The sequence below is a fragment of the Scardinius erythrophthalmus genome, assembly GCF_964197995.2.
Source record: "Scardinius erythrophthalmus genome assembly, chromosome: 3".
NCBI classification, from domain to species: Eukaryota; Metazoa; Chordata; class Actinopteri; order Cypriniformes; family Leuciscidae; genus Scardinius; species Scardinius erythrophthalmus.
In genome coordinates, this window is record NC_138223.1 from 15713257 (window position 1) to 15741031 (window position 27775).

The following is a 27775-nucleotide window of genomic DNA, read 5'->3' on the forward strand; positions in this document are numbered from 1 at the left end:
ACACTTTAGGCACGTTAAGCACGTTCTGCACGTGCCGCCTGTGAATCCGTGTCCACTCAGCAGAGAGCGCGCGTGGGTTTTTGTCAGTCTTCTGTTCTTGGTGTCTCAGCTGAGCTGCTGCATATGTCACATGACTCCATGATGTGGAAACGGGAATCCCAGAGTGTGTTGTGTTTGTGAAAAATAGAGCGCTAGCATGCCGACGCTGCTGCAGAAGCTCTTCAGCAAGAGAGCCGTCGGTAACGGCAGCGCCCGGGACTGCTCGAGGGGAGCGGAGCAATGGTAAGACCATTAGCACGCATACACACAGCTATCTCTATGGATATACAGTCACGAGCTCCTCGCACCTGCACGCGCTTTGTGCATGCAGCGCGTGCCAGTCTGAGCGCTTTATATGACGCTCACTGTCAGCTGACCTCTCTGCGGCAGACAGCTGTTTCTTCTGCAATAAAGAGTAGAGGTTTGTGCAAATATGTATGAGTTTATGTTCACCATAATTGTGCCACCCCTTCCAGGCCGTAGTGTTGATCTGTGTGTTAACGGTGTTGTCACACACGAGTTCTGCGTAGCGCGCGTCCTTGTCAGCTGATCCCGAGTCCACGTTATGTAACTCGTCCGGAGCATTTGCTTGCACAATTCTTGCTAGTTGTGACCTATGGTTGTGACACGTACGTTTGTGGCTTCTGCTTTGTCTTTTCTGTTGGTTCCTTTATTCTAGTCAGAGTGGGTGGACAGCGGTTTTTATGGGTGGAAAGTTGAAATGTTTATTTGTATAATTTTACAAATGTATGGTCGTCTTTTGCTTTTGATTCAAATGATTATTTTATATTCCTTTTGCACTTTTCATTATATATTACTTTATTCAATATATCTGTTGTCAATTAAAGAGGTTTTATTGGGTTGAAAGTAAAAAAGCATGCTGGTAAATCTGTCATATTTCTGGGTGTCTGCTAAACTGAAATTAGAGGAAAAATACGTCTATATCAAAGGGCTATTATATAAGTTATAGGAAAAATAAGTAGTCCAGTGACACATGGGGATGATGAAAAATCTTAAAAATGTTAAATTTACGCATTTTAGAAAAAGGTTAAAATCACCATGAAATCTAAACATTTTTTTAAATATAATATTATTAATGTAATATTGTAGTATTTATTATAAACGACTTAAAGGGATATTCCATTGCTGAAAAGATGAACGTGTATTTAAATTGGGTCATTTATGTAGTAGAAATGTGAAATTATTTTAGAAATTGGTGCCTTCTAGACTGAGAAAAGCCAGAAAATGTATTTTTGGGTCATGTGGATGAAAGACAACAACTCCCAGAATGCACTTGCTTCGCTGCCCAACGAGGCCACTCCCAAGCCACGCCTACCGGTTACAGAGGGCAATATCAGAAGAAATGATACAACTAGGCTATTAGTTTACTCGAAACTGAAAATACGCTGTTTTATCGTGAGATCCCACCCGCTATGGGCGGGTTGAAAACATGCAGAACTAGCTCCTACTACTGGCAGTTAATTGCTTTTTAAAGTTTTAAATATGGATATTTTTCTCACACAAACGCATCGCTTTGCTTCAGAAGGCCTTTATTAACCCCCCCCCCCCCCCCCCCAGAGCCGTGTGGAGCACTTTTATGATGGATAGATGCACTTTTATGGACTTCAAATCAGAAACAGCAATTAACTGCCATTATAAAGCTTTGAAGAGCCAGGAATTTTTTTTTTATATAACTCCGATTGTATCATATACACCTAGGGTGGCTTGAGGTGAGTAAATCATGGGTGAATTTTCATTTTTGGGTGAACTATCCCTTTAAGCACAGTGACATAATTCTAATCTCTTTTTTGATGATGTTTACTGGCGTGAGGGCGGGACAACCTGTCACTCACATGAGATCAGCAATAGCAAACCACAACCATCCAACGATCCAATCAATTCCCGATGGAAAAAATCAAGTCCCGCCTAACTTTTTTTGTTTGTTCCAGAAGCCGTTTCAATCAGATAGACATCACAATATGAAAGAAAAGACTATTGCAATTTCCATTTAATGGCGACATTAAGTTCTTCATCACAAACCCTTGTATCTAATAAGAAATTAGGTCCACTGGGTCAGTGAGATCAAAATATAGCAGTACTTCCATGTGAATGAAAAGCTGTCATGCTTTAGCTAATTCCTCACTTTAAACTACAATTATAATTCTTTAATAATGTTAAGCTTTAGCCAAAAAAATGCATTATTTCATATACTGTCAATTGTCTAACATACGTTTTTTAGCGGTAATGCAATATTATGGACTATCATGGCATTATCGCATGACAGTTCTGCAGTTTTTTTGCAGAAAGTGACCCCGTGTACTATGGAATGCCAAAGCTGCTGAAATAAGAAATAAATAAATATACAAAGAAATGGAAAAACAAAAAGAAATTTGTATTTATACTTTTATTTCCTTATGTATAATTGTATTTATACATTTATTTATATACACTTTTATTTTATTTCCACATTTATTTATTTGTATATGTATTTATGTCTACATTTATTTATTTACACATTTATTTATACATTTCTTTGTCCATACAGTAATGAGGACATTTTTATTTTTATAAAGAAAGTGTTATTACAATAGTAATAATTCTCATTTTGTTTAATATATTTATTTAGTAGGAGTAATAACAATCATAAATATTATTAGTCATTTGATAAATAAGCACAAAAATTTGAGCCAAATTGTATGTATATATATATATATATATATATATATATATATATATATATATATATATATATATACACACAGTATATATTTTTATGCATTTAAATTTTAACCAGAAAAAGCGCAATTAGTTTTTTTCCCCATATCATGCAGCCCTATGAAGTACCAAATTCAGTATACAGTTTGTTAATAAGATATAGGCCTACTGTGTACAGGAAAGTAGATGACCCCAGAATATGAGCGCAAAGCTTCACATTTTTGTCTCATCTGCTTGCCTGTAGTTTGCATCATCAAAAAGGTGTAGCTATACACCTTAAAATAATTTGGTCCTTTAATAGGCTACTGTCTTAATGCATTAAGCCACCTTAAACGTTTCGTTCACAACGGTTTTCTATAGGAGGAAAACGCTTAACGTGAAACTTTGTGCATTGCGTTCATATTCTGGACTCATCTGCTCGTCTGCTCATTCTTTATTAGTAAGGTGTTGTGAATGTTATGTTTTAATATCACTGTCTAATGCATTAAGCCAATTTAAGTGTTTTCTTCTTAACGGTTTTCTATAAGGGGTAAATGCTTAACGTGCAATTAGACTCATTGCTTTCATATGCGAGGTTCTTCTGCTTGTCTGTAAGGCGTATACTGAATTTGGTCCTCCAATATCATTGTCTTATACATTAAGCCACATGAGGATACAATTAATAACCTACAAAATAGTTTTTAGATCACATGCCAGCTGCAGTTTTATTGGCTATGAATGAAGTAATCACTGATTTGTTATTGACAAGCAGAAAGATAGATTTTTTTTATCTTGGGTTGTAAGCAAATTCTTGAAAATGAATTGTAAATATGTGGTTGCTGCGTGCCATGTTGCAGTACAGAGGACAGGAGAAAGGGTTGACAAATCAGATGGAAGAGGCGTGCAAAGTGGTGTCCAACCACTCCACACACCTCTTGCATTTAATTTGGTCACACCACAAGGTGTCACTGTGGCCTCAAAGCTTTGCTCTTGCCACTCTGAGCTCGATTGCTATGTCTGAGGTAGAACACACACCCCTTTATCATAAGGACAAAAAAGTGTAAATAAATAAATGTAGACATAAATACATATATAAATAAATAAATGGAAAAAAAGTACATACAGATGTATTTATTCATTTTTACATTTCTTTGTATATTTATTTATGTATCTATCTATTTCTTTTTTTTTTTTTTGTATTTGTATTTATTAATTTATTATTTCAGCAGCATTCCATAGGTACCCACTGATAATATATAAAACATTGATCCCAGTGTTAATTTGAAGGTCTAAAACAACAGAATAGAACTGTGAAGGAATCTCCCACTAATGTAATCACCTTCCATTTACTTCCACAGCCACTGCTCAAGATTTGCCTATTTGCGGAATTGATTTAGGTAAGAATCACTGGATTAACCAAAATACGGATATATATCATTTGACAGGGAAATAAATAGTTTTCGCAGAGTAACATTTTGAAATGTGTTCTTAAATGAGATTTTTTTCAGTTTTTTCATTGGAAATATAATTCCATCCCGACAGGTCTAAAATATAAACACTTATAATAGGCTTACCATATGAATCAGGGCAAGAAAAAAAAAAGAAATGATGAAGGAATAATGATGTATTTACTCATTATTTAAATTTTGAGCAAAAATATTACACAGTATAGACTACCTTTAATTTTTAGTTTAATGTTTTTGTTCATATTGTCTTCTGACATTCTTTTAAGTTAGGCTTTTTTTATATTTAAATTTAGCTTTAAATTATTTTTAGTTTTTGTAATTTTAGCTTATTTCAGTTAGTTGCTATATGTTTTTCATCTAAGATTTATACTTTTTTATTTCAGCTTAATTTCAATCAATTTGTTTTTAATCGTTAATAAATACAACAGTTCACCTAGTGGTGTTGATGCAGCATAGTGAAAAAGTTTTTAATAACGGGTGCCATTGTAGAAATGCACTGTTTGCAGTCAGTCAGTTTATTCTGCGAGTGAAAGTATCTCCATAACGCTCTAATATTGGATAAAGTATTATTCGGCTGGTCATGTGATTTCAAAATGTCTGCCTCCATGTAAAAACAAACAAAAAAACAAACTGAATTTAATAGGCTACTTATGATCTTCTTATTTTTTGGTGGAAAAATTCCATAGTCAACCCTTACTTTTTGAAAATGTTCACTCTTTGTGTGGGGGGGAAGCATATGACTGACCGAATATGTGTTGCAACATGTATTCTTAGTGTAAGAAAAGGGTACATGTTAGTTTGTTTGCTGAGGTTTGCAACTTTGGCCAGTGAGTGTCCTATGACTGTTTGGATCACATGCTTTGTGAGAGGGTGTGTGAGTGTGTGTATGACAGTCATGTGACGTTAGAGCTGTATTCAGTTTGTCATCAGATAGATATGGGTAGAAACCTCTTAGTCTCTGAACACATGCCACCCAAAAATATCTCTCTCCTTTCTTTGTCTCTCCATCTGAATCTTCCCATTATTCGAATTCATCTTCTTTTAATTTCATAAATGCCGTTTGATTTGGAGAACTTGCTTCTAGACAAAGTAAGAAATAATTTTTTTAGGAGAACCGGATGAGTGTACGCATGCCTGTATGCACACACACACACACACACACACACACACACACACACACACACACACACACACACACACACACACACACTCTCTCTGTAGTGAATCGAGTGGAATACCTTTGAAGATGAAGATTAAGAGTCTCAAGAAAACCACCGCAAGGGGGTTGTTCATTCCAGAGGATGCTTCACGGAACAGGTACACCAAGTGTGTGTGTGTGTGTGTGTGTGTGTGTGTGTGTGCTTTTTCGGCCACTATACAAATGTCGTAATATCTTTGTTTGCGAATGAGAGGGATCTGATCCAAATCTTTTTGATTTTTAACTTTGGTCGATAGCTGGCCAGTATGTGCTTGCATCTGCATGTGTGAAACATGTATTCTTAAGGCATTGTTACAGAGCCAAGTTAAGGCTGTTTTAAGCAGACTCTATGGCTTCTCAACTTCTGTGTTAAAAATAAACCAACACACAACATGTAAAATATGCATATTTGACCCACCTCAGCCCCTAATATAAGAGTCTGTTATGATGCTGCTTTGCTTCTGTCTTTAATGCAGCATCAGAGCAGCCTTAAAACTGAGTACATATTAGCATATATTCAAATTATTTGCATTCTAATGTATACATATTTTTTATTTAAACATGTATGAATAATATAGATTAAATATTTAGAATTTCCTTATTTTATTTTCATATCCATTTTCATATTTATATATTGTAATTTTTAGTTATCTAAATTCATATTTCACATAAAACATTAACTTGATGAACATCTTTTTGAACTGTAATATCTTGCATTGCTTCTGTGCAGCATTAAACTGTCTGTGTAAATGGATCTTTTTGTGGTATATATGCCACTTGAGATACATGCAGCTTATGTGCTGTATCTTGAAGCAGTAATGTCGACATGTGAAACATAGCAGAAATGTTTATTGTATATATTTGTATAAACTATGTACATTTTAGTGTAAATCTGTGTATTAGTGGACTGGTATCTCTTACTGCTGCTGAAGCTGCTTGATGTGTGACCTTTGCTTTGAGTGCATGAGGCTGAGGGATATTATAGAATTTGTGAATGAATGTTCCAGTTCAGCTTTCTACACGCAGCAGATTTCAGTCTGTTGTCAATCAGTGAGATCTCAGTGTGTGTTTGTGTGTACTTGCAGTGATCATGTGACACAGCTAGCGGTTGCTGATCATGTGATCTGAAGTATCAGGAAAATCCCAAAAAGGATGCGTCAAGGCTAATTTATTATTCTTTTTTGCTTTTTAAAAGTGAATCACTGTCAGTAGAGTTAGATGTTTGTGTGTGTATGGGTTTAGCTACACTTGTGAAGGCCAAATGGTTGAAATTGTCCTCACAAGCAAAGTGAAACTTGTCGAAAAACAGACTTGTCACGACATTTTAATATTTCATAAATAATTTTTGCTTTAAATCTAATAATGTAAACAGGTTTCTGTGAAAGTTAGGTTTAGTATATGGTATTATCTTAGTATGAAAACCATTGTATCTATGAGGAGTGTTGCTAATATAACTTCTTGGGTCTGTGTGTGTGTGTTTGTGTGAATGTGTAGTGGCAGTACCACCCCAAGCAAGTGTTTTTCTCTCCCTCCTTCCTTCTGTCTCTCTCTTATATACTGGCACACACACTCAGGCAAAGTCTTAGTAGGAGAGGATAAAGAGAGCCTGTGCCCTCCGTGTGTGTAAGTGTGTGTGAGGGATAAAGGGGGCCTGTGCATAGCAGTGTATTGTTCAGCAGCTGGGTTAGAAAGGACTGAGCAGCGTATCTTCTAACACACACATACACACTCACATTAACACTAAGCAGTCCATATACAAAGTCCGTAAGCTCAACGCAAACAGACATATAGTGATTGCCAACACACACATGGACACTGATATAACAAACATCATCACTGCATCATCTACGCAACCAGAGAGAAGGGGCGCTGCCGACACCATGTGTGCGTGTGTGTGTGTGTGTGTGTGTGTGTGGGGGGGGGGGGGGGTTCGTGTGACTTGTGCACTCAGAGCCCGGACAAGCGGAGATGGAGACGGTGTGCCTGTGTTTTCCTTTGTTAGACTGTGGTGATCTTTTGATGTTTAATAGAAGAAACATGCAACTGTGTGAATGGTCCACTTTCCGTTCCTTCAGCTGCTCTCTTGGCCAGTTTCGGGCTTCTTGTGGTTGTTATTCATATCTATTTTGGATGTATATGTAGTGCTTAGAGGCTGGAAATGAGTGTCTGATCACTTATCATACACCAGGATGGAAAGCAGGTAGGATGTTTGTATTTGTGTAAAGGAAATGTATTTTTGCTCGTTTAGGTATGGTGCAATTAAATGCTTTATTGAAAATTCTTGCAGTTTTATGGTTTAAATGAAAGGAATAGTTCACCCAAAAATGAATTTACTTCCAAAACAACACAAAAGGAGAAATTTTGAAGAATGTTCACGCTTCTCTTTTCCTATGTGAATTCAGGGAATGATTCAGTGTACAGGGATCTATATAGCACTATACAAGTAGACCAAATGACTGATTTGGTATATTCCAAGTGTTGTGAAGCCATACGATAGCTTTGTGTGAGGACAAAAACTAAATGTACACTACAATTTAAAAGTTTTGGGTCAGTGCAATGTTGTTAAAAAGAAATGAATACTTTGCTTAAAAGTGACGGTGAAAAAAACTTTTATATTGTTACAAAAAACTATTTCAAATAAATGTAGTTGAACTTTCTATTAATCAAAGAATCCCAAAAAATGATCACTGTTTCCACAAACATATTAGGCAGAAAAACAGTTTTCAACATTGATAATAAGAAGAAATGTTTCATGAGCACCAAATCAGATTATTAGAATGATTTCTGAAGGATCATGTGACACTGCAGACTGGAGTAATGATGCTGAAAATTCAGCATTGCATCACAGCAATAAATTAAATTTTAATATATATTACAATAAAAATATAATATAAGTTTTCATAATTTTACTGTATTTTCTGTTTTTGAATGTTTTGACCACAATTACTTCTGTTTCTCTCTTTTTTTTAGTTGGGCATCTGCAGAGTTTGATCTAGCTCAGATCAGGTTAATAGTGTATCAAGACTGTGAGAGAAGAGGGCGGCAGGTTCTCTTTGACTCCAAAGCAATACATAAACTGGACGCATCCGAGCCGGTAAGTTGCTAATGTGGTGTGTGTATGTGTGGGGGGTGTCTATGAGCACTGTTTTGGGAGGAGTCACATGCTCTGTAATCCAGCTTGCTTGGATCTCATGACAGGTGTGACTGCTTGGCTAACTGGGTCAAAGTATTGCTTATGAGAGTGAGCGTATGGGTTGGATCTTGGATTAGTATGGCTGTTTACTGACTTTTGATTTTAAATGAAAAAATTTTGGTTTAATTTTTTTGGGGTGTGAATTATACACTTTTCACATCAAGGATGTTTTAAGTGTGTCATGTCATGAGAATTCAGGCTTTTCATTATCTTTCAAAGTAAAAAAAAAAAAAAAAGTACTATGCAAACATACTGTAACTGTTATTGTTACTCTTCAATAAATAAAAATGTCAGTGTCTATTCAGTGTAAACTTGGCCATCCAGTCATGATGAGATAAACGAAGGACATTAGTAGATGCTGTTCATAAAAATAAAATAAAAAAGAACCATACCATAAGATTAAAATGTGGGAAACTTGGGATTATTCTTGACTGTGTAACACCTGCCGCTCTGCATGTCCTTCTGAAGGATCCCATCTTTAGGAAAGTACGGCTGAAGTTTTTCTTAATGATTTATTTATAATTTTATGATACACTCAGGGTAAGAGGGGAAAAAAACAACAATAAAGAAAGCAAAAGGTAAGTAATGATGAAAAAAACAAAATGTATTATACTCAATACATGAAAGTAAAACACGGTCCCTAAACACATCAGTGTTACTCTGACCTTAACAGTTTGTGCAGCATTTTTCTGCACAGATTGATTTAGAATAGTGTTACAATGTAATTTGCAAAGAGGCTATTAAGGAAGGAAAAGTTTCTTAATTCACATGCAAAGAAAATTTGTCAGAAAAGATAAAAGTTAAGACTTCTTAGCAAAAAGGAGAAACCCTTAAGTAGACCTTAATTATTTACTGCAAAAGTTTAAACTGATGTGTGAACTGATTTTTCATCACAATATGCATACTTTATTTTCACTGTTGTAATATTGAGTTGAAATTTCCTATTGCTTGTACATAGTCTTAAATCAAAGCTGTATTTTTCATGTCAACACATCTATACTCATGCATCTGGATAGTTGTTATTGAATGTCTCTGACTCTCTCTGAACAGAGTGTGATTTATTGTCAGTAAGTTGTCACATGATTGGTCTGTTTATTCAGCCCTTCAGCTTTTGTCACAAGGAGAGAGAGACAGAATAACAGCGTGTGTATTGCTATAGAATTGTGTCTCATGGTGGAATATTGTGCTGGCAGATTTCCATATTATTGATTTCCTTGTTTTTTATTATTATTATTATTATTATTATTATTATTATTATTATTATTATTTATCTCCACATTATTGCACAACATAATTTCTGTGAGAAATAGGCTAAATTCTTTTAGAAGAGCTGCACAATTCTGGATAAATGGAGAATCACGATTTTCTTTTCTTTTATATATATATATATAGAGAGAGAGAGAGAGAGAGAGAGAGAGAGAGAGAGAGAGAGAGAGAGAGAGAGAGAGATCACGTTTCTCCCAAGATTTTGAGTACACAACTAAACAATATAACGTAATTTACAAGAGGTTCTGACAAAATGTTAATTGCTGCAGTCTATTAAAAAAATATATCATTAATTTGAATAATTTTTTTTAAATCGGTTTGAATGAATGATTCAATGACTCACTCATAAAAGACTTCACTTGTGTCATTACTGGTGAATAGGGCTGCACGATAGCAATGGCTTGTGATATCTGAATGATTTTAATAGGTTACTTCAAAAAGTTGCGAAAGTCAGTTTTAGGTCGACGCATGTAGCAAAGAATAGACGGCATGCAATTGTTACTAACGTGTGACTTGCTTGAAGTTAAAGAGCCCCTATTTTGCTTTTTCGAAATATTACCTTTCATGCAATGTGTAGTGTAGTGTCTGTGTCTGTGTAAACAATGTAATGTAAACAAGCTGCAAAGTTGTGAAGCCAAAAGTGCATAATAAATTATCGTCTCTCAAAATAAAGAATCGACTCTGAACCGCCTAAACGAGTCGTCAGTAATTCAAATCTCACTTCGTTATGGCTACATGTCACTGGGTAACACATTTGCATAATACCCGCCTGTCTTCATTGGCTGCCCGCAAACAACGTCTACAACGTGCAATGTATATTATGAGAAAATGAAAGCGTTTTTTGACCTTTGATGCATGTAAACCTGTTGTAGGAGACCTCCAAAACAAAATTAGGTAGTGGAAAAAATGGCAATTTTTACACATGATTTGACAGTTTATTTTATAACATTTCCAAAAATCAAGGTGCGCATCATACCTGACACCTACATGAATACTTTACAGTTGGTTTTATGACTGCAAGTCATTCTCTTAAAAATGCTATTGAAGTTAGAAACGTGTATACCAATGTCGTATGCAACTTTAGAGACGGTCCCTAAATTTGCGAATCTCGAACGTCCAATGTCAAGCCAACTTTTATGACAGTATTTCACTGGGAAACGCTTAGCATGAGTCTAATATTCTGAGTCTATCTGCTTGCCTGTGTAGCCTATATAGTATAGCCTACATCCCCAATAAAATGCGATTTTTCAATACTCTATTCTTTGAGGAATAGAAAGTTTTATTTCCTGGTGATAAGATTTATAAATGGAATGTTTAGCAACAATGTTTTACTGTTTACTTTTACTGTCACTTTTAATCAATTTAATGCATCCTTGCTGAACAAAAGTATTAATCTCTAAAAAGAAAAAAAAACGTAGTGACCCTAAATTTTTGAACGGTAGTGCTCATTAGTCCTTAATATGGATACCCATATTTTGTAGCAAATATCCCCTTGATTCTGTGATGACCTTAAAGATTGAGAGACACAGTGTGATGTAGCCGATTGTTTTGTACATCTTACAGACTGCTGATGAAAACAAAACTCCCCCCAATCGGAGTGGTGCTTGCCATATCGGAGGTCAAGCAAATGAGAAAGACAAGCCTCCTACATATCAGGTTTGTGCAGAAAAACATTTATGCTCAGGCATTTAGTCAGTATCATGGAAACCCATTAGTCAAAAATAGAATATTTGCCTAGGCTACATAGAATACTTTGTCACATTTGACTTATGTATGTTCAGTATGACAGACCAGCTTCAGACGTGAATATGCTTGGAGAGATGATGTTTGGCTCAGTTTCCATGAGCTATAAGGGTTCAACTCTTAAAATTCATCACATTTGGTGAGTATTTAATGTAAATGTAATATATTTCACAGGAATCAGGTGGTGTGTATGCGATAACTCTGTAATATTGTGTATGTGACAGGTCTCCACCTCAGCTGATGGTCAGTAAGGTTTTTTCTACCCAGTTTGGCAGCAGCACCTCTGGAAGTACAAATACGTACGTCTCTTTCCTCTCACCTGTAATCCGCTGCTACATGACTCTGCTTTCGATCACTCATTGTCTCTATTTTTTTAAAGGCTGCAAGACAGTTTTGAGTCGATGAGCCAAACTTTTCACACCAGCAGCATAGGTAAGATAAGTACAAGCACTTCTTCTTTATTTGTTATTTTGTCACACTCTGTTCCAAAACCTAGTGAGCTACCGAGTGTCTACATACCGGTAGGCAGCAATTTATAGGTTCGCTCCTATCACAAAAGCTGTTCTTATTTATGCTGTTTCCCGAGTTTTAAGGCAGCATTCCATGTACCTTTCACAAAGAACAGTCCCAGAATACACTGCAGCAAGCTCAATGAAAAAAAACAACCAGGATGACAGATGAGAAAAAAATGTTGACATCATTAAATTGTATTTTATTCAATTCTGAAAAAGAATGATTGAAAATAGTTAAATGTAGTTAAGAAGGATTATTTTTACCCAATATTTATCGGTGTTGTGTTTTTTTATGCTTAGACTTTTGAGCAGTTGGGTTTCTAATATATATATGCAGCATGGCAGCTCATGGTTTCGGAACAGCACTTTCATCTGTTTATTTTCACCCAAACATACCGTTTCTCAACATGGCCATATACCACTCTTTTTAGGAGTTTGCCGAGTACCTAGCGCTCCTATGCTCTGCCTGGCTCGGAGCGCGTCTTTCTTTGCAGGTTTGTGTGGAATGCTGAATCAGCGTGAGCATGTGTTGATCTCACATTCACAAACACTTTAGCTATGTTTCATTTTCTGCTGTGTCTTCTCTGACTATTTAGCCTTTGATTGATTTTAGGCCCCTCACATAATGCACTTCCTCTGCCTTTGGCCCTGTGTTACACCTGGTATTAACATACTTGGGTGATACGATCACAACAGTGGAGACAGAATGCTGTTTACACCTGATACTAATATGCATCTCATATTACCACAATGTGGTTTGTGATCGGATCACAAATATTTTTCACCCTGTTTACATCTGTATTTACAGCTGTACACTTGTGATTGGATCACTGAAATGGATGTAAATACCAAGTGTGAACAGAGTTATTGTGGGTCAGCAGCATTGTTACAAATGAGACTGCAAGGTTTCTAGGTTCTAGGTTTCTAGGCTTTATCTTCACGCTTTCAGATGGGTCCACACTTTTGCAGGTGTTGTGTGAGTGTTTGTGTGCAGGGGATACTAACCTGCATGCTCTCTTGAAAAGTGCTTGGGAACCCAAAACCTCCACCAAATCACCCACAATGTGAAGCAATGCGGACACACTTTACATTCTTCAGAATGCAGCTGAATGTGAGGGAATGTGTAATGACTCTCTTTTTCCAGCCCACAGTAATCCAGTGGACATGCCTAGCAGAGGACACAGTGAGGATGGAGACAGTGGCATTGCTCGCTCAGGTATGAACACATTTATAAAGTCAGAACATCCTTAATGCATTCTTGAATTGACCAAAGCATTATCACTGTATCATACCAGTTGTCGGCCGATGTTAGATATATACATTTTTATTTATTGTTGTCAGTTGATAGTGGATATTTAATGGTGCATGCTCATTTTCTCTACTTTTACATTGATTATATTTTAAGATTTATTAATAATATTAATATAATAAATCTTGTAAATTATGTAATAAACTAAGAATTAAAACTTCTAGTTAAATGTAATCCTTACCCAGTTTCAAATTGAATATACTTTACATTGTAACGTTGTGATGTCTACGTTCCTGTGTAGCATTTAAAATGATTGCTTTTAGTTTTTAGTGTTTTATTTGTAACTTATTTAGACAAAAATAGCATAGAATGTTAACATTTGCCATTTATCAGTTATCCGCCATGACATGAAAGTAATTTCTTTGGCTTAAAGTAATTTATTAAGTAATTTAGTGTACATTTTATTTGCTATCAGTAAAGTCAGCATGAAACAGAAGTTGTGACTGTCTTTTCTTTCCAAATTATTTTTTCTTTCTTTTTTTTTATTATGCATTTTCTTTCCATATTGTAACATATTTCTGAGTGATGGCTTCTTGAACAAGAAAAAATGTATGGACTTAATTTTGTCCATTGGGAATTTATTGGCTAGTTGTGGTTTGCTATCGCTGTGATCTCATGTGAGTGACAGGTCGTCCTGCCCTCACGCCAGTAAACACGTCATCAGAGAAGAGAAGAGATGTCGTTGCTAAAGGGAGGGAAAGTTATTTAAATTATAGGTTATGAGGGTAAATTATTTTAAAAAATAAATAATGCTGTTCACAGATAAATCATTATCAGATAAAGATAAAGCAATATTCAATAATGTTTTATATATATATATATATATATATATAAACATAATTTGACCAGTCTTATTTGTCTTACTTTCTGATTTAAAGTAATAAATGTAATAACGTAAATGTGCCTGTGAACTCCACTTTCCCATTCTGCAGCATCTCTGAGTAGTTTATTGGCCACTCCCCTACCCTCACCTGGCTCCTCCTTCAGCAGTGGCTGTGCCAGCAGTTACCAGCGGCGATGGCTCCGTAGCCAGGCCACTAGTCTTCAACATGGCCCCATGCCCCGCTGGTAAGTGTGAATAAATTTATGTTCCACAAGTAAGATATCAGAAGTTACAGTGGGCAGATAAGTTGGATGTATTTGTGTATGTCTGTGCATCAGGAGCACTGAAGAAATGTTCAACCTGTCTGACGAGAGCTGCAGCTCCAATCCTGCGATGATCCGGAGGAAGAAGATTGCCATCAGCATCATTATAAGCCTGCCAGAGAGAGAGGAGGAAAACCACAATTTTCAGGAGTTTTTCTTCTCCCACTTTCCTCTATTTGAGTCTCACATGAACAAACTCAAGACTGCTATCGAGAGGGTAAGTGTGATAGTGCAGGCGAGTTATTTGTTGTCATTTTAGCCAAATGTTCTAGTATTCATCAAAAAAAACAAAAAAAGTATAATAATTTTGTTTCATAAAGAGTTATCATCAGTATTTAAAAATGTCTGTTTGAATTCTGTTTTTTAGAAAAACATTACAGAAACACCAAACGGGGCAAAAGGCCAAACAATCGTATTTTACAGACCAAAGAAAACCACCAACAAGGCTGATACTGGTTTATTATGCCAGCTTATACAGTTTTGATGGGTGGCTCAGAGCAAACTAATTTTAGTATGACCTTTATCAATCTAGTGGTGTTGCTTTAAAATTGAGATGCATGGAGAATATCTGAATAGGATTTTGAATCAAATTTGAACCACAAGGTGCCTAGTTTTATATTTTATATATTGCTTACCAAGATTTATTTGATCAAAAATACAGTAAAACTAATATTGTGAAATATTTTTACTATTTAAAATAACTGTAATTAAAATATTAAAATGCAATTCCTCCGCTGTGGTAAAGCTGTAGGCTTTTCAGCAGGCATTACTTCAGTCTTGCAGTGTAGAAAAAAATGATAAATGAATAAGATTTATTTGAAATAGAATTTTCTTTAAAGGGGTCCTACTATGCTTTTTCACTTTTTCAACTTTAGTTAGAGTGTAATGTTGCTGTTTGAGCATAAAAATGATCTGCAAGGTTACAAAGCTAACAGTCCACTCCAAAGGGAGATATTTAACAGAATCCACTTTCCAAGACTTATTTGGACTACAACACATTTTTTCCAGATTTTGCGAATTCATAATGTCTCTCCACCCACGGAATATGCAAAAAAGTGTGAGGCCTGGCTGAGCTGCTGCTATGTCAAAGGGACGCTGTTTTTCCACCCCTTTTCCAGAACTCATTTGTTTGACTTCCTAAGGCTGACTAACTTAGAGTTCCTGAACGTTATAACCCCAACGTTTTTCTGTGTGCTGCACATTTTACGGAAAACAGCTTCCAGAAACTTAGAGAGTACAATGGAGGCTATATGCAGATTATGCACAGAAGCTCTCCTGAAACGGAGCAGTTCGCATTTTGTTGGGACAATCTGTTGTTTATGGATCACAACTTGTAAGTATGTCCTATAATTTGCAATTGCGTTTTCTATTAACAGTTCCAATTATTAAGTTTTATGTTGTTGCAACAATGTAAACAAAGGGCACTCTGAAACGTCCTATGAAATCCGTGCTTGCAAAGTCCATGCATGAAATCCGTTCTGGACGACGATCCTCTTTTTTGTTAACATTCTCTGAATCAGGCTTGAATTGGTTTGAAGTGACACCATCCTTAATATTTACATCTGAGTAGAGCTCACGGTTATGGTAAGGGACGTGACATTTCCCAAACACACGCTAAACGCTGCCAATCACAAAACACTGGGCCAGCAGTATTTCGGAAGGAGGGGCTACATCGAAATCGGAGTGTTCGAACCAGACTGTGGAGAGAGGTGCTGTAATAATGTAAAATAAATTTGTTGTTTTTTTAACAATCAAGCATAAAAGCATATTCTAGTACACCCCAAAAACAAAATCAAGACTTCATAAAAGGGCATAATAGGACCCCTTTAACAATGTAAATGTTTTTACTGCCACTTTAAATAATGATCATTTTAAAGCATCCTTGCCGATAAAAGTATTAATTTATATAAAAAAAAAAATCTTGTATATTCTATTTGCATAACATTTAAACTTTACCTCAAAGTTCAAACTGTGTGTGATTGTTTTTCAGGCTATGATTCTGTGTAGAAGGATAGCTGAGTCCAGTCAGCGAGTGCAGGTCTATCTGTGTCGAGTGATGGAAGCACTGGGAGAATTCAGGTGAAAGTGAGAGGGATGTGGTGCTGATATCATCACATTTCTAACAGTATATTTTTGGCATTATATTCTTCATGTACAGTTCATGTACAATGTACTATTTTTGTAGCAGTGACTAAAATGACACAATTAATTCAGCAAGGCAGTGATCATAGCACTGGAATTAAATATTTACAGTAATGTTTTAATGTATTTTCAGCCTTCTTGTTCTGCCTATAAAATTACAGAACAAATATGAATCTTCATGCCCCCCTACAGTATTAAACATCCTTTGTTTCATGACCAACTTGGTGCAGAGGATATTGTTGCAGAAGCCCTCAAGTTTGAGATCAAGTCAATTTGAACATTGATTTGCGTTAGTCTCATCTGGTTCTATATTGGTTTGTAGGATGACGGTGTGGAACCTGTACATGGCTCCCCGCATCAGCGAGCCACTCTGGCTTTCCATGATATCCCAAAGTACCGAGCGAAACCTACTGTGTCATCGCTTTCTGAAGGAGATGAGTTTTCTGATGGAACACGGAGCCAAGAGCCAGTCAGTGGTCCTTAACCTTTCTACTAAACATATTACTTCAAATCTTTAACCCTGTTCTTTTACTAGTACTGTGTAATCAAAGGGATATTTGGAAAATCAATTATTTGTTTCCATCACCATCACTGATCCTAAGCATGTCAGGAAACACAATTGGCAAGGTGTGTCTGTGTGGCAGTCAGTCATGAGTTATTTCCTCTTGATTGCCTTATTGTACTGAGTCCTGGTGGGAACTTTGTGAACGTTTCCTTTCATTTTTGTCTAGGTTTCTCTCTGCTCTCCTTACTGCTGTTCTTACGCATCACTTAGCCTGGGTTCCCACGGTGATGCCCAGCAGCTTGCCGCCAATCACACCTGCCTGCCAGAAACCTGCCTCACAGACAGTGGATCTGTTGGCAAAATCTCACCCATACAACCCACTGTGGGCTCAATTAGGTAAAAAAAAAATGCACACAAGACTAAATGTATAAATATATACTCCTACAAACATTCATACAATATTCAAGCAGGAATGTTGAGTCTACTGCACTCTGGACATCACGTTAGTAAATCATGCCATGAGCAATTCATTATATATCTCAGTAACCACATATATCACAGCATTGTTATTTTAACTAGAGTTTCAGCAAATACATTTTTTTATAAATTAAAGAGGACCTATTATGTTTTTTTTACATTTTCAACTTTCTTTAGTGTGTAATGTTGCTGTTTGAGTATGAAAAAGTAACAAAGCACAAAGTCACTCCAAAAAGAGTAATTCTCTACATCAGTAAGCACTGTTTCTGATCTCTCTAAAACCACTCAATTGTAGTCTTGAGTTTTCTTCTTTTGAAGATTCCTCATTTAAATAATTCCTGCCGAAGGCATACGCAAAATAAAAGGGTGATGCCTGGTTGAGTTGCATAGTGTTTTGAAACTCATGGTTATGGTAAGGAGCGTGACATTTCTGAAACACGCTCAAAGCAGTTGACCAATCAAGAGAACATTTAACTTCAACTTTTTATTGTCATATGTACAGGAAACAGTCGTCACACAGTACAATGAAATTCTTATTCTGCGAATCCTCCCAGCAACATCAGACATCAATTAAACAGCTTTTAGCTTTTCTAAAAAGAGGGCCTTCATAGAGACTGAAACTAACAGAGCATTACTGACAGACTGGGAAGAGAGGTGCAGCAACAACTTAAAATATGTGGGGGGGGAAAGTGTTTTTTAACATCCAAGCATGAAAAACTATTCTAGTAGACTAAAAAACTAAATCAAGACTTTGTAAAAACAAAAAAAGCATAAAATGGCCTCTTTAAATAAATAACCATGATGGATGTGAATGAAAATATAATATTGTTCACATTAAATGAAGCTTAAGTGTGGCAGCAGTGCAAAAACAGCTTCATATTATTTAGCACTTGAGTTAAAAATACTCAAACAATAAAAATAATATTATAATAGAAATTTATAAAATTCTGATTGGATGAGCCAAGTGTGAAGCAATTTCAATTTACATCTGTCTCTGCACATCAGCTGAATTCTGTATAATCTGATATAATTCTATATAAACAAAATATTATGATTCCTATACATCATTAAAACAATTATTATGTACAAAGTCATATACTTAAATGTGTTAAATATTAATTTTTACTATTTAAATACTATTACTACTAAATATTCATTGTAACGTGGGAGAGACAATGAATCATTTAGCTGAGCTATAGTTTCTTTCTTTGTTGAGGTTCATTTATTTAATATTGTATTTTTTTTCTTTCGTTTTTTTAGTATATATTTGTGTTTTTTTCCCCCACAAAAATTAGTTTGAGATCAAACAATAATTCAATTCAATAATTCAATAATTCCCTGATCCTCTGTTGAAGACTGGTCTTCTTGCATTCTCATTTTCATGGTGATTTTTTACTTAAAATAACTTGACTTATTTGAGCTGTCATAAACAAAAGAACATGTCACTAATGTTTGTCTTTTAAAAAAAAGTAACTTTGCTAGTCCTGCATTTTTTTCATTTGCAACTATAAACCAGTTTTGTTACTGTATTATATTGTTTGTTGTGTGTTGTTTAGGTGATCTGTATGGTGCATTGGGCTCTCCAGTGAGAGTGTGTCGAACGGTGGTCGTGGGACGCAGGAGGGAGCTGGTACAGCGAGTCTTGTATGTTCTGTCCTACTTCATTCGCTGCTCAGACCTGCAGGAGCATGTACAACCTCAAGGACAGAGGACCGATCCGGCCAATCCCTGCACTTCTCAAACCACTGATCCCACCTCTGGAAGTGAAAGGATCAATGAAAAAACAGATCCCTTAAAGCCCCCTCTTAGTGTTATTGGAACCAGTGAAAAAGCACTGAACTCTGGCTTGGGCGATGCCATTCCAGGCACCTTTGTAGAGCAAAATGATGAAACGCTTTTGACTGATACAAAATCAACGAATCCATCCCCCAGTATGGAATCGACCACTGTCAGGCCTGAATGTACAGAAATGGGACAGGAATGTTTTGGAGAAGACAGTGACTCTGTTGGGGGTGGATTAGAGCACATTTTGGCCAATCAGAGTCCTCTTCTGCATAGGGTGCAGTTTCACATTGGCAGCCCCAGGGAGTCAGATAATGACGGACAAGCCAGCGGTCTTACTGGGGCGGGGTGTGGGCGGGGATGGGACAGGAAGTTGCATCAAAGGATTTTTAGTGACATACAAAGGAACGAGAGCTCAGATAGTGCTCTAGGTGACAGTGATGATGAGGAAACACCAACGCAAGAACTGTACGTGGCTACAGAACAAAAGGAGTGCGAGTTACCACTGCCAAAGTAAGTGCAAACTAATCTCACTCTCTTAAATTAATCAGTCTTGTCATGATGCATAAAATTGTATTTGACCTTTTGACAGCTGTTGTTCTATGAAAACACACCGTAATAGGTTTTTTGCAAACTTCTGCAATTTTTTGATGTCAGACGGATAAATGCATTTGAACACATGACGGTTCACATCTACATGTCATTGTTGCCTATTCAGTGTTCAGAAACATGGTCCACCCATGATGAGGAAGTAGGATAAAAAACACCAGAAAAACTAGTGATAATGTAGCACCTGCAGCTCTGCATATACATCTGAAGAATACCAACAAGAATATCAGCATTTTAAAAGAGATAGCAGTAGCAGTTTTAACATTAAGTGACATGGCATCTGACGCACAGAAGCCAATGGCACATGTCACTATGCGTATTGGCACATCCGGTGGCACATCCGGTCTTCATTGGCATGTGCCATTGGATAGTGGCATGTGTCACTGACATTATTGGCATGTGCCAGTGGTGGATACTAGTGGCATGTGTCACTGCACTGACATCGCAACACACTGACACTGACATGTCACCTGACTGACACCGAGTCGCGGAACATGTCACCGTGTTGCGACACCTCCAGTAGTGACTAAAAGATTAATTAAACACCTATAGCCTACTGACGTAATTGTGGCACAAAATCCTAAATAAATAGCCTAATTTTGTGATTTTTAAAATATCAATTAAACGAATTAAAGTGCATTAATATTTTTTCAAACGTGTTATTTGTGTCACGTCTTTATTTGATTGGTACAGTATGTGTCACTGTATGTTTTGTAATACCAGAGCTACTTTACGATGTTTATCTCGCAAAGTCACAAACTGCCCATTCTAGGAAAGACACGAAAAAAATCTATCATGGGTTACTACGAATACAGTCGCGTCCGTTACCGTAAACCTTTATTTTTGCGTGATGCTGCAGAGACGCACGCCAGTAGGTGTCAGTATAAGTGAGTGTAACACTGGCCAGCGCATCTGTGGCTTTAGGCTAATATTTCAAAAATAATTGTATCGAATTATGTATGTAGGCTACACATTAACTTAGCGATATTATAAATCATATTTTTTGACAGCATAAAGCAAATTGTTATGCAAGTGGCATATGACGCAATCCATTGGCACATCTCACGTTTTAGTGACACATGCCAATATCCACTGGTGGTAGCCTACATGCCAGTTGGCCTGTGTCACTAAAACTGACATGTCTCTTTATCTTGTGGCACCTCCAGTAGTGACACCTGCAGCTGTCTGCCAGAGTATAATGTAGATTATGTAACATATGCACATAGTTAATTTGTACAACACAAATTATTTTATTTATTGAATAATTCCATAATGTTAAGGTAGGTCCTGTTTGTTGAATTTTCAAAATGCACTGAGCTGTTTTTTGCACTTGTATAGCCTAAATAGAGAATATAGCTAGTTTTTTACACTTTTTGGAAGGACTTGAAATATTAAAGCCACAGATAAGAATCTTGCGCTGGCCAGTGTTACACTCACTTATACTGACACCTACTGGCGTGCGTCTGTGCAGCATCACGCAAAAACAAAGGTTTACAGTAACGGACGCGACTGTATTCGTAGTAACCCATGATAGATTTTTTTTCGTGTCTTTCCTAGAATGGGCAGTTTGTGACTTTGCGAGATAAACATCATAAAGTAGCTCTGGTATTACAAAACATTCAGTGGCACATACCAATCAAATAAAGACGTGACACAAATAACACGTTTGAAAAAATCTTAATGCACTTTAATTCGTTTAATTGATATTTTAAAAATCACAAAATTAGACTAATTATTTAGGATTTTGTGCCACAATTACGTCAGTAGGCTATAGGTGTTTAATTAATCTTTTAGTCACTACTGGAGGTGTCGCAACACGGTGACATGTTCCGCGACTCGGTGTCAGTCAGGTGACATGTCAGTGTCAGTGTGTTGCGATGTCAGTGCAGTGACACATGCCACTATCCACCACTGGCACATGCCAATAATGTCAGTGACACATGCCACTATCCAATGGCACATGCCAATGAAGACCGGATGTGCCAATACGCATAGTGACATGTGCCATTGGCTTCTGTGCGTCAGATGCCATGTCACTTAATGTTAATACCGCCTCTCAGAGATAGTTCACCCAAAAATGAAAATTACCCCTTTATTTACTCACCTTTAAGCCATCCTAGGTGTAAATGACTTTCTTCTTTCAGACGAATACAATCGGAGTTATATAAAAAATGTCCTGGCTCTTCCAAGCTTTATAATGGCAGTGAATGGTGGATGAAATTTTGAAGCCCAATAAAGTGCATCCATCCATCATAAACGTACTCCACATGGCTCCAGGGGGTTAATAAATTCCTTCTGAAGCAAAGTGATGCGTTTGTGTAAGAAAAATATCCATATTTAAAACTTTAAAAACTAAAATAACTAGCTTCCGGCAGACGGCCAACGCAAGTCGACTTAAGCCAAAAGAGTAACACTTGACGCGATGTTGAAGTAGCGTAAGTTTCGACGCCTCTGGACCTGACATGAAGCCCACAGCTTGCAAGTGCAGCACAGTGCTGTATCATTTTATATGCATAGATAGAAGTCTTAAAGGCAGCAAAAAAAATTGAAGGAAAATAGTGTTACAAACCTAAAGTGTATTTTTACTGTTTTTGACAGAAACAATATTTTTTGTGGGAGTTAAATTAAATTAATGACATGACCTCTTTAAAAGTAGGGACATTGCAAATCACGAAATTATTGTTCTAAAACGTTGGCTTTACTCTTCCTGAAACCAGAAGTCTTTTGATTTGGCTATATCATAAGAGGGCAAGGGGGAAGAAAAAGGAAAAAAATCATAACTTTTTTTTTTTTTTTTTTTTTAAAGATTTTTTTATTGAAATGTAGAAAAGTTAATTATTTTATTTATTTTTTGAAGTAAAATTTAATCTAATATAGTTGTATTTAATGCAACATTTATTTTTGGCCCACAGCTATCAATCACGTTCGATTTTTTTTTAGCTCTTCATAATAAAATGTTTTAGCTCATCTGCAAGGAAAGGCTGCAATAACCATTTGTGTTTGTTTCTGTATAGTTATCAGGTAGAGAGTCGAGCCAGTGTTAATCATTTTGGGCATTCTTTGCTGGGTGGTTACTGTCCTCAGTACATGCCTGACTTTGCCTTGCATGGCATCAGTTCTGATCTCAGGCTCAAACAGTGCCTTATGGCTGACCTGGAACACACTGTTCTTGTAAGTACAGTTACATTTACAGTTATTACTGCATACAGTAAATAATTCATGTATGTTCACAATCACAATCATTCATTTGACAATTTTTGCTCCAGTGTTTTATGTCTGTTAGTTTTAATGTTTAACGTGTAATGTTTAATTTGGTTTCTTGTTTGAATTTTAGCTTGACCAGGGTAATGCCATTTTTAATTTTTGACAGAAATGAAAATGAGGAAAATGACCGATTGTTCAGCTGACTAAAAGTCTTTCAAAAAAATAAACAAATAAATAAATTCAGATGACAAAAACTCCATAAAACAGTTTTGAAAGTTGCTTGTAAATGCCTGTTCACACACAAATAACTGTACAGATAACTATAACGATATCTATATTAGCGTCCACACCAGTGGGCGATAATTCTCTTTATTATAATTAAGCACGCGCTGTAGTTTTCGCTCAAGCTCTTTAAAGCAGGATGGATTCTGATTAGATGTCAACTTGGCTGTTTTTATCATTCATCATCTGGAAAAAAAACATTCCGAAAGTGATTCCAACGATATAGTTTCTCTCTGCTTTTATCATTATGGTTGTGGTGTTGATCTGCTGTTCTTTTGTATTTAGAATGACTTTTAGAACTATATATAAATCATTATTGTTATAGTTATCATCCTTGGTGTGAACTGGTTTTTAGTCTATCCCTCACAGCCTCGTTTTCATCCACATTATATTTAATATGGCGTCTAACCTGACTAAGGTCTATACCGTACATTAGGAAAAAGTGTGTACCTTTTGTGTATGTGCAGCATCCGGCGCTGGATGAACCCGTGGCCGAGGCTTTGTGCATTGTGGCAGATACAGACCGACTGAGTGTGCAGGTGGTGACGAGTCAAAGGCGCGTGTGTGAGGGCGGGCGGATGGGCAGGGACGTGATGGTGTCTAACCTCATACACACTCTCATCACATCAGTTCTGCAGCTATATGCGCTCAACATCGCAACCGATTTTGTAAGTCTCCTCAACACACACACACACACACACACACACACACACACACACATACATACATATTTACAGTTTATTACCTGCAGTGTTCAATATGTTTATTTATTCAAATGTTTGGAGTTAGTAGGATTTTTATTCCTGCAAAGATGCATTTAAATTGATCTTAAGACTTTTTACACTAATTAAAAACATTTAAATAAATGCTGTTCTTTTGAACTTTCTAATCATCCAAGAATCCTGAAAAAAAATACCAGTTTCCACAAAAATATTAAGCAGCATAACTTTTTTCAACATAGATAATGAGAAATGTTTCTTGAGCACCAAATCAGCATTAGAATGATTTCTGAATGATCATCTGAGGAGGAATGGCTGCTGAAAATTCAGCTTTGCCAGAAATAAATGACATTTTAAAATAAATATAAAAATATAAAACAGCTCATTTAAATTATAATAATAATAATTCACAATATTACTGTTTTTTTGTAGTTGTTGTTTTACTTCTAACATCTTTAAAAAAATCTTACAGACCCCAAACTTTTGATCAGTAGTGTAGATTCTGATTTTTTGTGTGTGTGTTTATGCAAACATAAGTGTGTGATGCATCTGGAGGACCGGTTACAGGAGGTGTATTTTAAGAGTCGATCCTTAGCAGAATATCTGAGAGGACAAACCAGGGTCCATGTAAAAGAACTGGGGCTGGCACTGGGGTAAGATCACACTTACCTACTTATTAGGTGTGTTCATGCCATGTTGTAATTAATTACCGTAATAACGTCATTTTAACTTCGTTAAAAAGCGTTCACGTCCTTGTAGAGCTCGGAGTTACAGCTTGGAAGATGGGAATTTTCAGAGAGCTCCTACATGTTCCATGTGACCCCTGTACCACATGACTGCTGCAGATTCATTTAGGCGTTGATAGTGTTGCCATACAAACGCATAATTTCCAGTCCGAGGACATGAACAGCTCCGAATAGAACGTTGCGTGTTGTCATCTGGAGACTACGGCAATTACGACATGGCGTGAACACAGCAGTTGTCACTAATCCTACACTTAAGTCATGCATTATGATATTCTAAATGCAGACATTGTGAAAATAAAACTGCATAATGTCATATGAATTTATTATTATTTTTCCCCAGAATTGAGTCCAGTGACATTCCATTGCTTACAGCAGTGGCCAGCACACACTCGCCCTATGTGGCTCAGATCCTCCTTTAAATAGACCAAGCAAGATTTATTTCACATAAAGGACCAATCAGAATGTGTTCCTGTTCTGCATGGACCAGTAAGGATCTGATCATTATCAGATAACCACACCAATCAAGATGCACTGTGCTCGACAACCATTCGGAGCCTACACCAAGCCTTAAAATACCAATCAGAATGCCTTGTTTGTCCATCTGACAGTGTGTGTATGTACGTACGAGTGTGCATCTAACTAACTACCTATAGACTGAAACGGGCACCACACAGGGACACTTGTTAATGCTCTCCATTTTTTTTTATCTGGTGTCTTTTTTAAGTTTTATATGAAAGGAAAGACTGGATACTGCAAAGATTATTTATGGAAAACATCTTTAAGAGCAAGAATATGGACAAGCATCAATACATTTGATCCTTCCGTACTATGATTGCTAGCGCTACAGTATATCTGAATGCACAATAGTGTATTTAGGGATAGTCCTCCCAAAAATAAAATTTTTCATTATTTTCTCATTTTCTCACTTTCATATCATTCCAAACCTGTATGCAAGATATTTTAAAGTACAATTGAAGTCAACGGGAACCAAAACTGTTTGGTTATCCATCAATGTTCTTCAAAATATCTTCTTTTGTGTTCAGCAGAAGACAAGAAGTCATACAGGTTTGGAAAACATGAAAGTGAGTAAATGATGACAGAATTTTAATTTTTTTGATAGAATATCCCTCTAAGGATGAAAGCATAACTATAAAATGTATAGTCTCTCTGTGAAGCACATTAGTTTACATTAGGAGCCACATTTTGTAGCATTCCTGAGACACAGCTAATCTTGAAAGAAATAGTTCACCCAAAAATAAAACTTCTGTCAATTTACAATTTTGTCATTCCAAATTTGCAGGACACTTTTTTTTTATTTTTGAAGGATGATTCTTTTCCATATAATAAAAGTGAAATAAGATGGGGACTTCAGCAAAATGACAAAAAAAAATACCATTAAAATATAATGTGGTCCATACAATTATATTATATTCTATGCTCTCATTTTCTGAACTTTTTTTTTTTGGAGCTTGACAGTCCTAAAAGACTGTCATCACATGGAAAAGAATAGCCAGGATTATCCTAAAATGTCACCTTTTTTGTTTTACAGAAAAAAGTCAGTCAGCCATATAGGTTTGGAACAACATGAGGGTGAATATAAAATTGCAGGATTTTCAGTTTTAGGTGAGCTGTCCTTTTAAACCCTTAAATTCCAACCAAGCACACAACTCTAAAAAGCATAAAAAGGACATTTAAAATGAATCTCTGAAATTTCATTCAAGAAAAGCATCAGTTTGTTCCTGAATTGACAATGTAAGTCATAGCAGCGTTTATTTTCTTGTTTTGGAATTTGACCAAATCAATCAGTTTTCATAGTTTTCTACTCGATGTGATCTTACGTTTCGTTTAATCTGCAATTGAAGTATTTATCATAGTCCATATTCTGCAGAAAACTGTGTGTGTGCCTCAATCTTTGAAAGATGAGAGAATGTTTACATAATGGAAAAAGTGGGTGTGATATTAAATTATGTTCACGTTAATTACTGGACAGTCCACAGATTGTGGATTACAGTATTAATCTGGTGCTACTATTGAGTCAAAGGCTTACTAAAGCACATGTTTACGCTCTGTCCTTGAGAATGCTTTATATTTCTTTCAGTGGTGTTTTGCACTGAAAGACATAAATGTCATAGCAATAGAACCCCAATAGTAGTTTGTGACAAGAAAAAAAAAATAAAAAATCTTTTTTTTTTTATTGTTGTTTATTGTTCCATTTTAAAGAGCTAGAGAAAGATGATTATTTTTTATATTTTCACAAAATACTCTACCTCAAATAAAAGATCTGAAAGTGTCCTGATCTGAATGAATGAGTTTGATCAGTCAGTTTCACACATCAAGAATGCAGTGTACTTATATCTTCAGTGAGTATACACTTAAAAGCTGCATTTTGGATTAAACCATTACATGTGCAAACGTCTTTAGTGAATTTCTGTACTGAAAGTAAATGTAAATTTGTCTTGCTTTGTTTACAATAGTTTTGTTGAGGTTGGAACTTTGAACACTAAGGTTTTGCTATACTTTCAGTAGTCTCTTGTTTTACTTTTGGTCTGTTCCCTGCATGGTGTTTATACTCCAGGTTGAATGTGGTTGAGTATTTTGTCTGTGACAATATGATATTGCCAAGAACTGAATTAGTGAATAAACAAATTGCCAGAAATTCTGCATTTTGTAGTTATATATCTTCTTTTGCATGGTCCGGTTTAAAATTGTGTATGACAGCAGTCTATGAACTTATATAGAGATG

At 36.1% G+C, this 27775-nt stretch overlaps 1 protein-coding gene across 4 annotated transcripts; it reads left to right on the forward strand.

Annotated features, from left to right (window-relative positions):
• Window positions 1-66: 66 nt before the first annotated feature.
• On the forward strand, window positions 67-27687 carry fnip2 (folliculin interacting protein 2). 4 transcript variants are annotated; one of them, XM_081360553.1, is made up of 19 exons: window positions 206-282; window positions 7540-7597; window positions 8368-8491; window positions 11420-11512; window positions 11638-11738; window positions 11824-11898; window positions 11979-12031; window positions 12543-12605; window positions 13256-13327; window positions 14353-14488; window positions 14582-14783; window positions 16557-16645; window positions 17031-17177; window positions 17440-17609; window positions 19247-19985; window positions 23096-23252; window positions 24035-24235; window positions 24824-24939; window positions 25373-27687. In XM_081360553.1, exons 2-19 carry the CDS (start codon window positions 7587-7589, stop codon window positions 25449-25451), a joined length of 2628 nt encoding a protein of 875 aa, XP_081216679.1. In that variant the 5' UTR covers window positions 206-282; window positions 7540-7586; the 3' UTR covers window positions 25452-27687. The 4 variants fall into 4 exon arrangements, with proteins under 4 accessions (XP_081216678.1, XP_081216679.1, XP_081216676.1 ...); XM_081360552.1 differs by lacking the exon at window positions 7540-7597 and having other exon boundaries at window positions 67-282; XM_081360550.1 differs by lacking the exons at window positions 206-282; window positions 7540-7597 and adding an exon at window positions 5190-5516.
• Window positions 27688-27775: the final 88 nt, after the last annotated feature.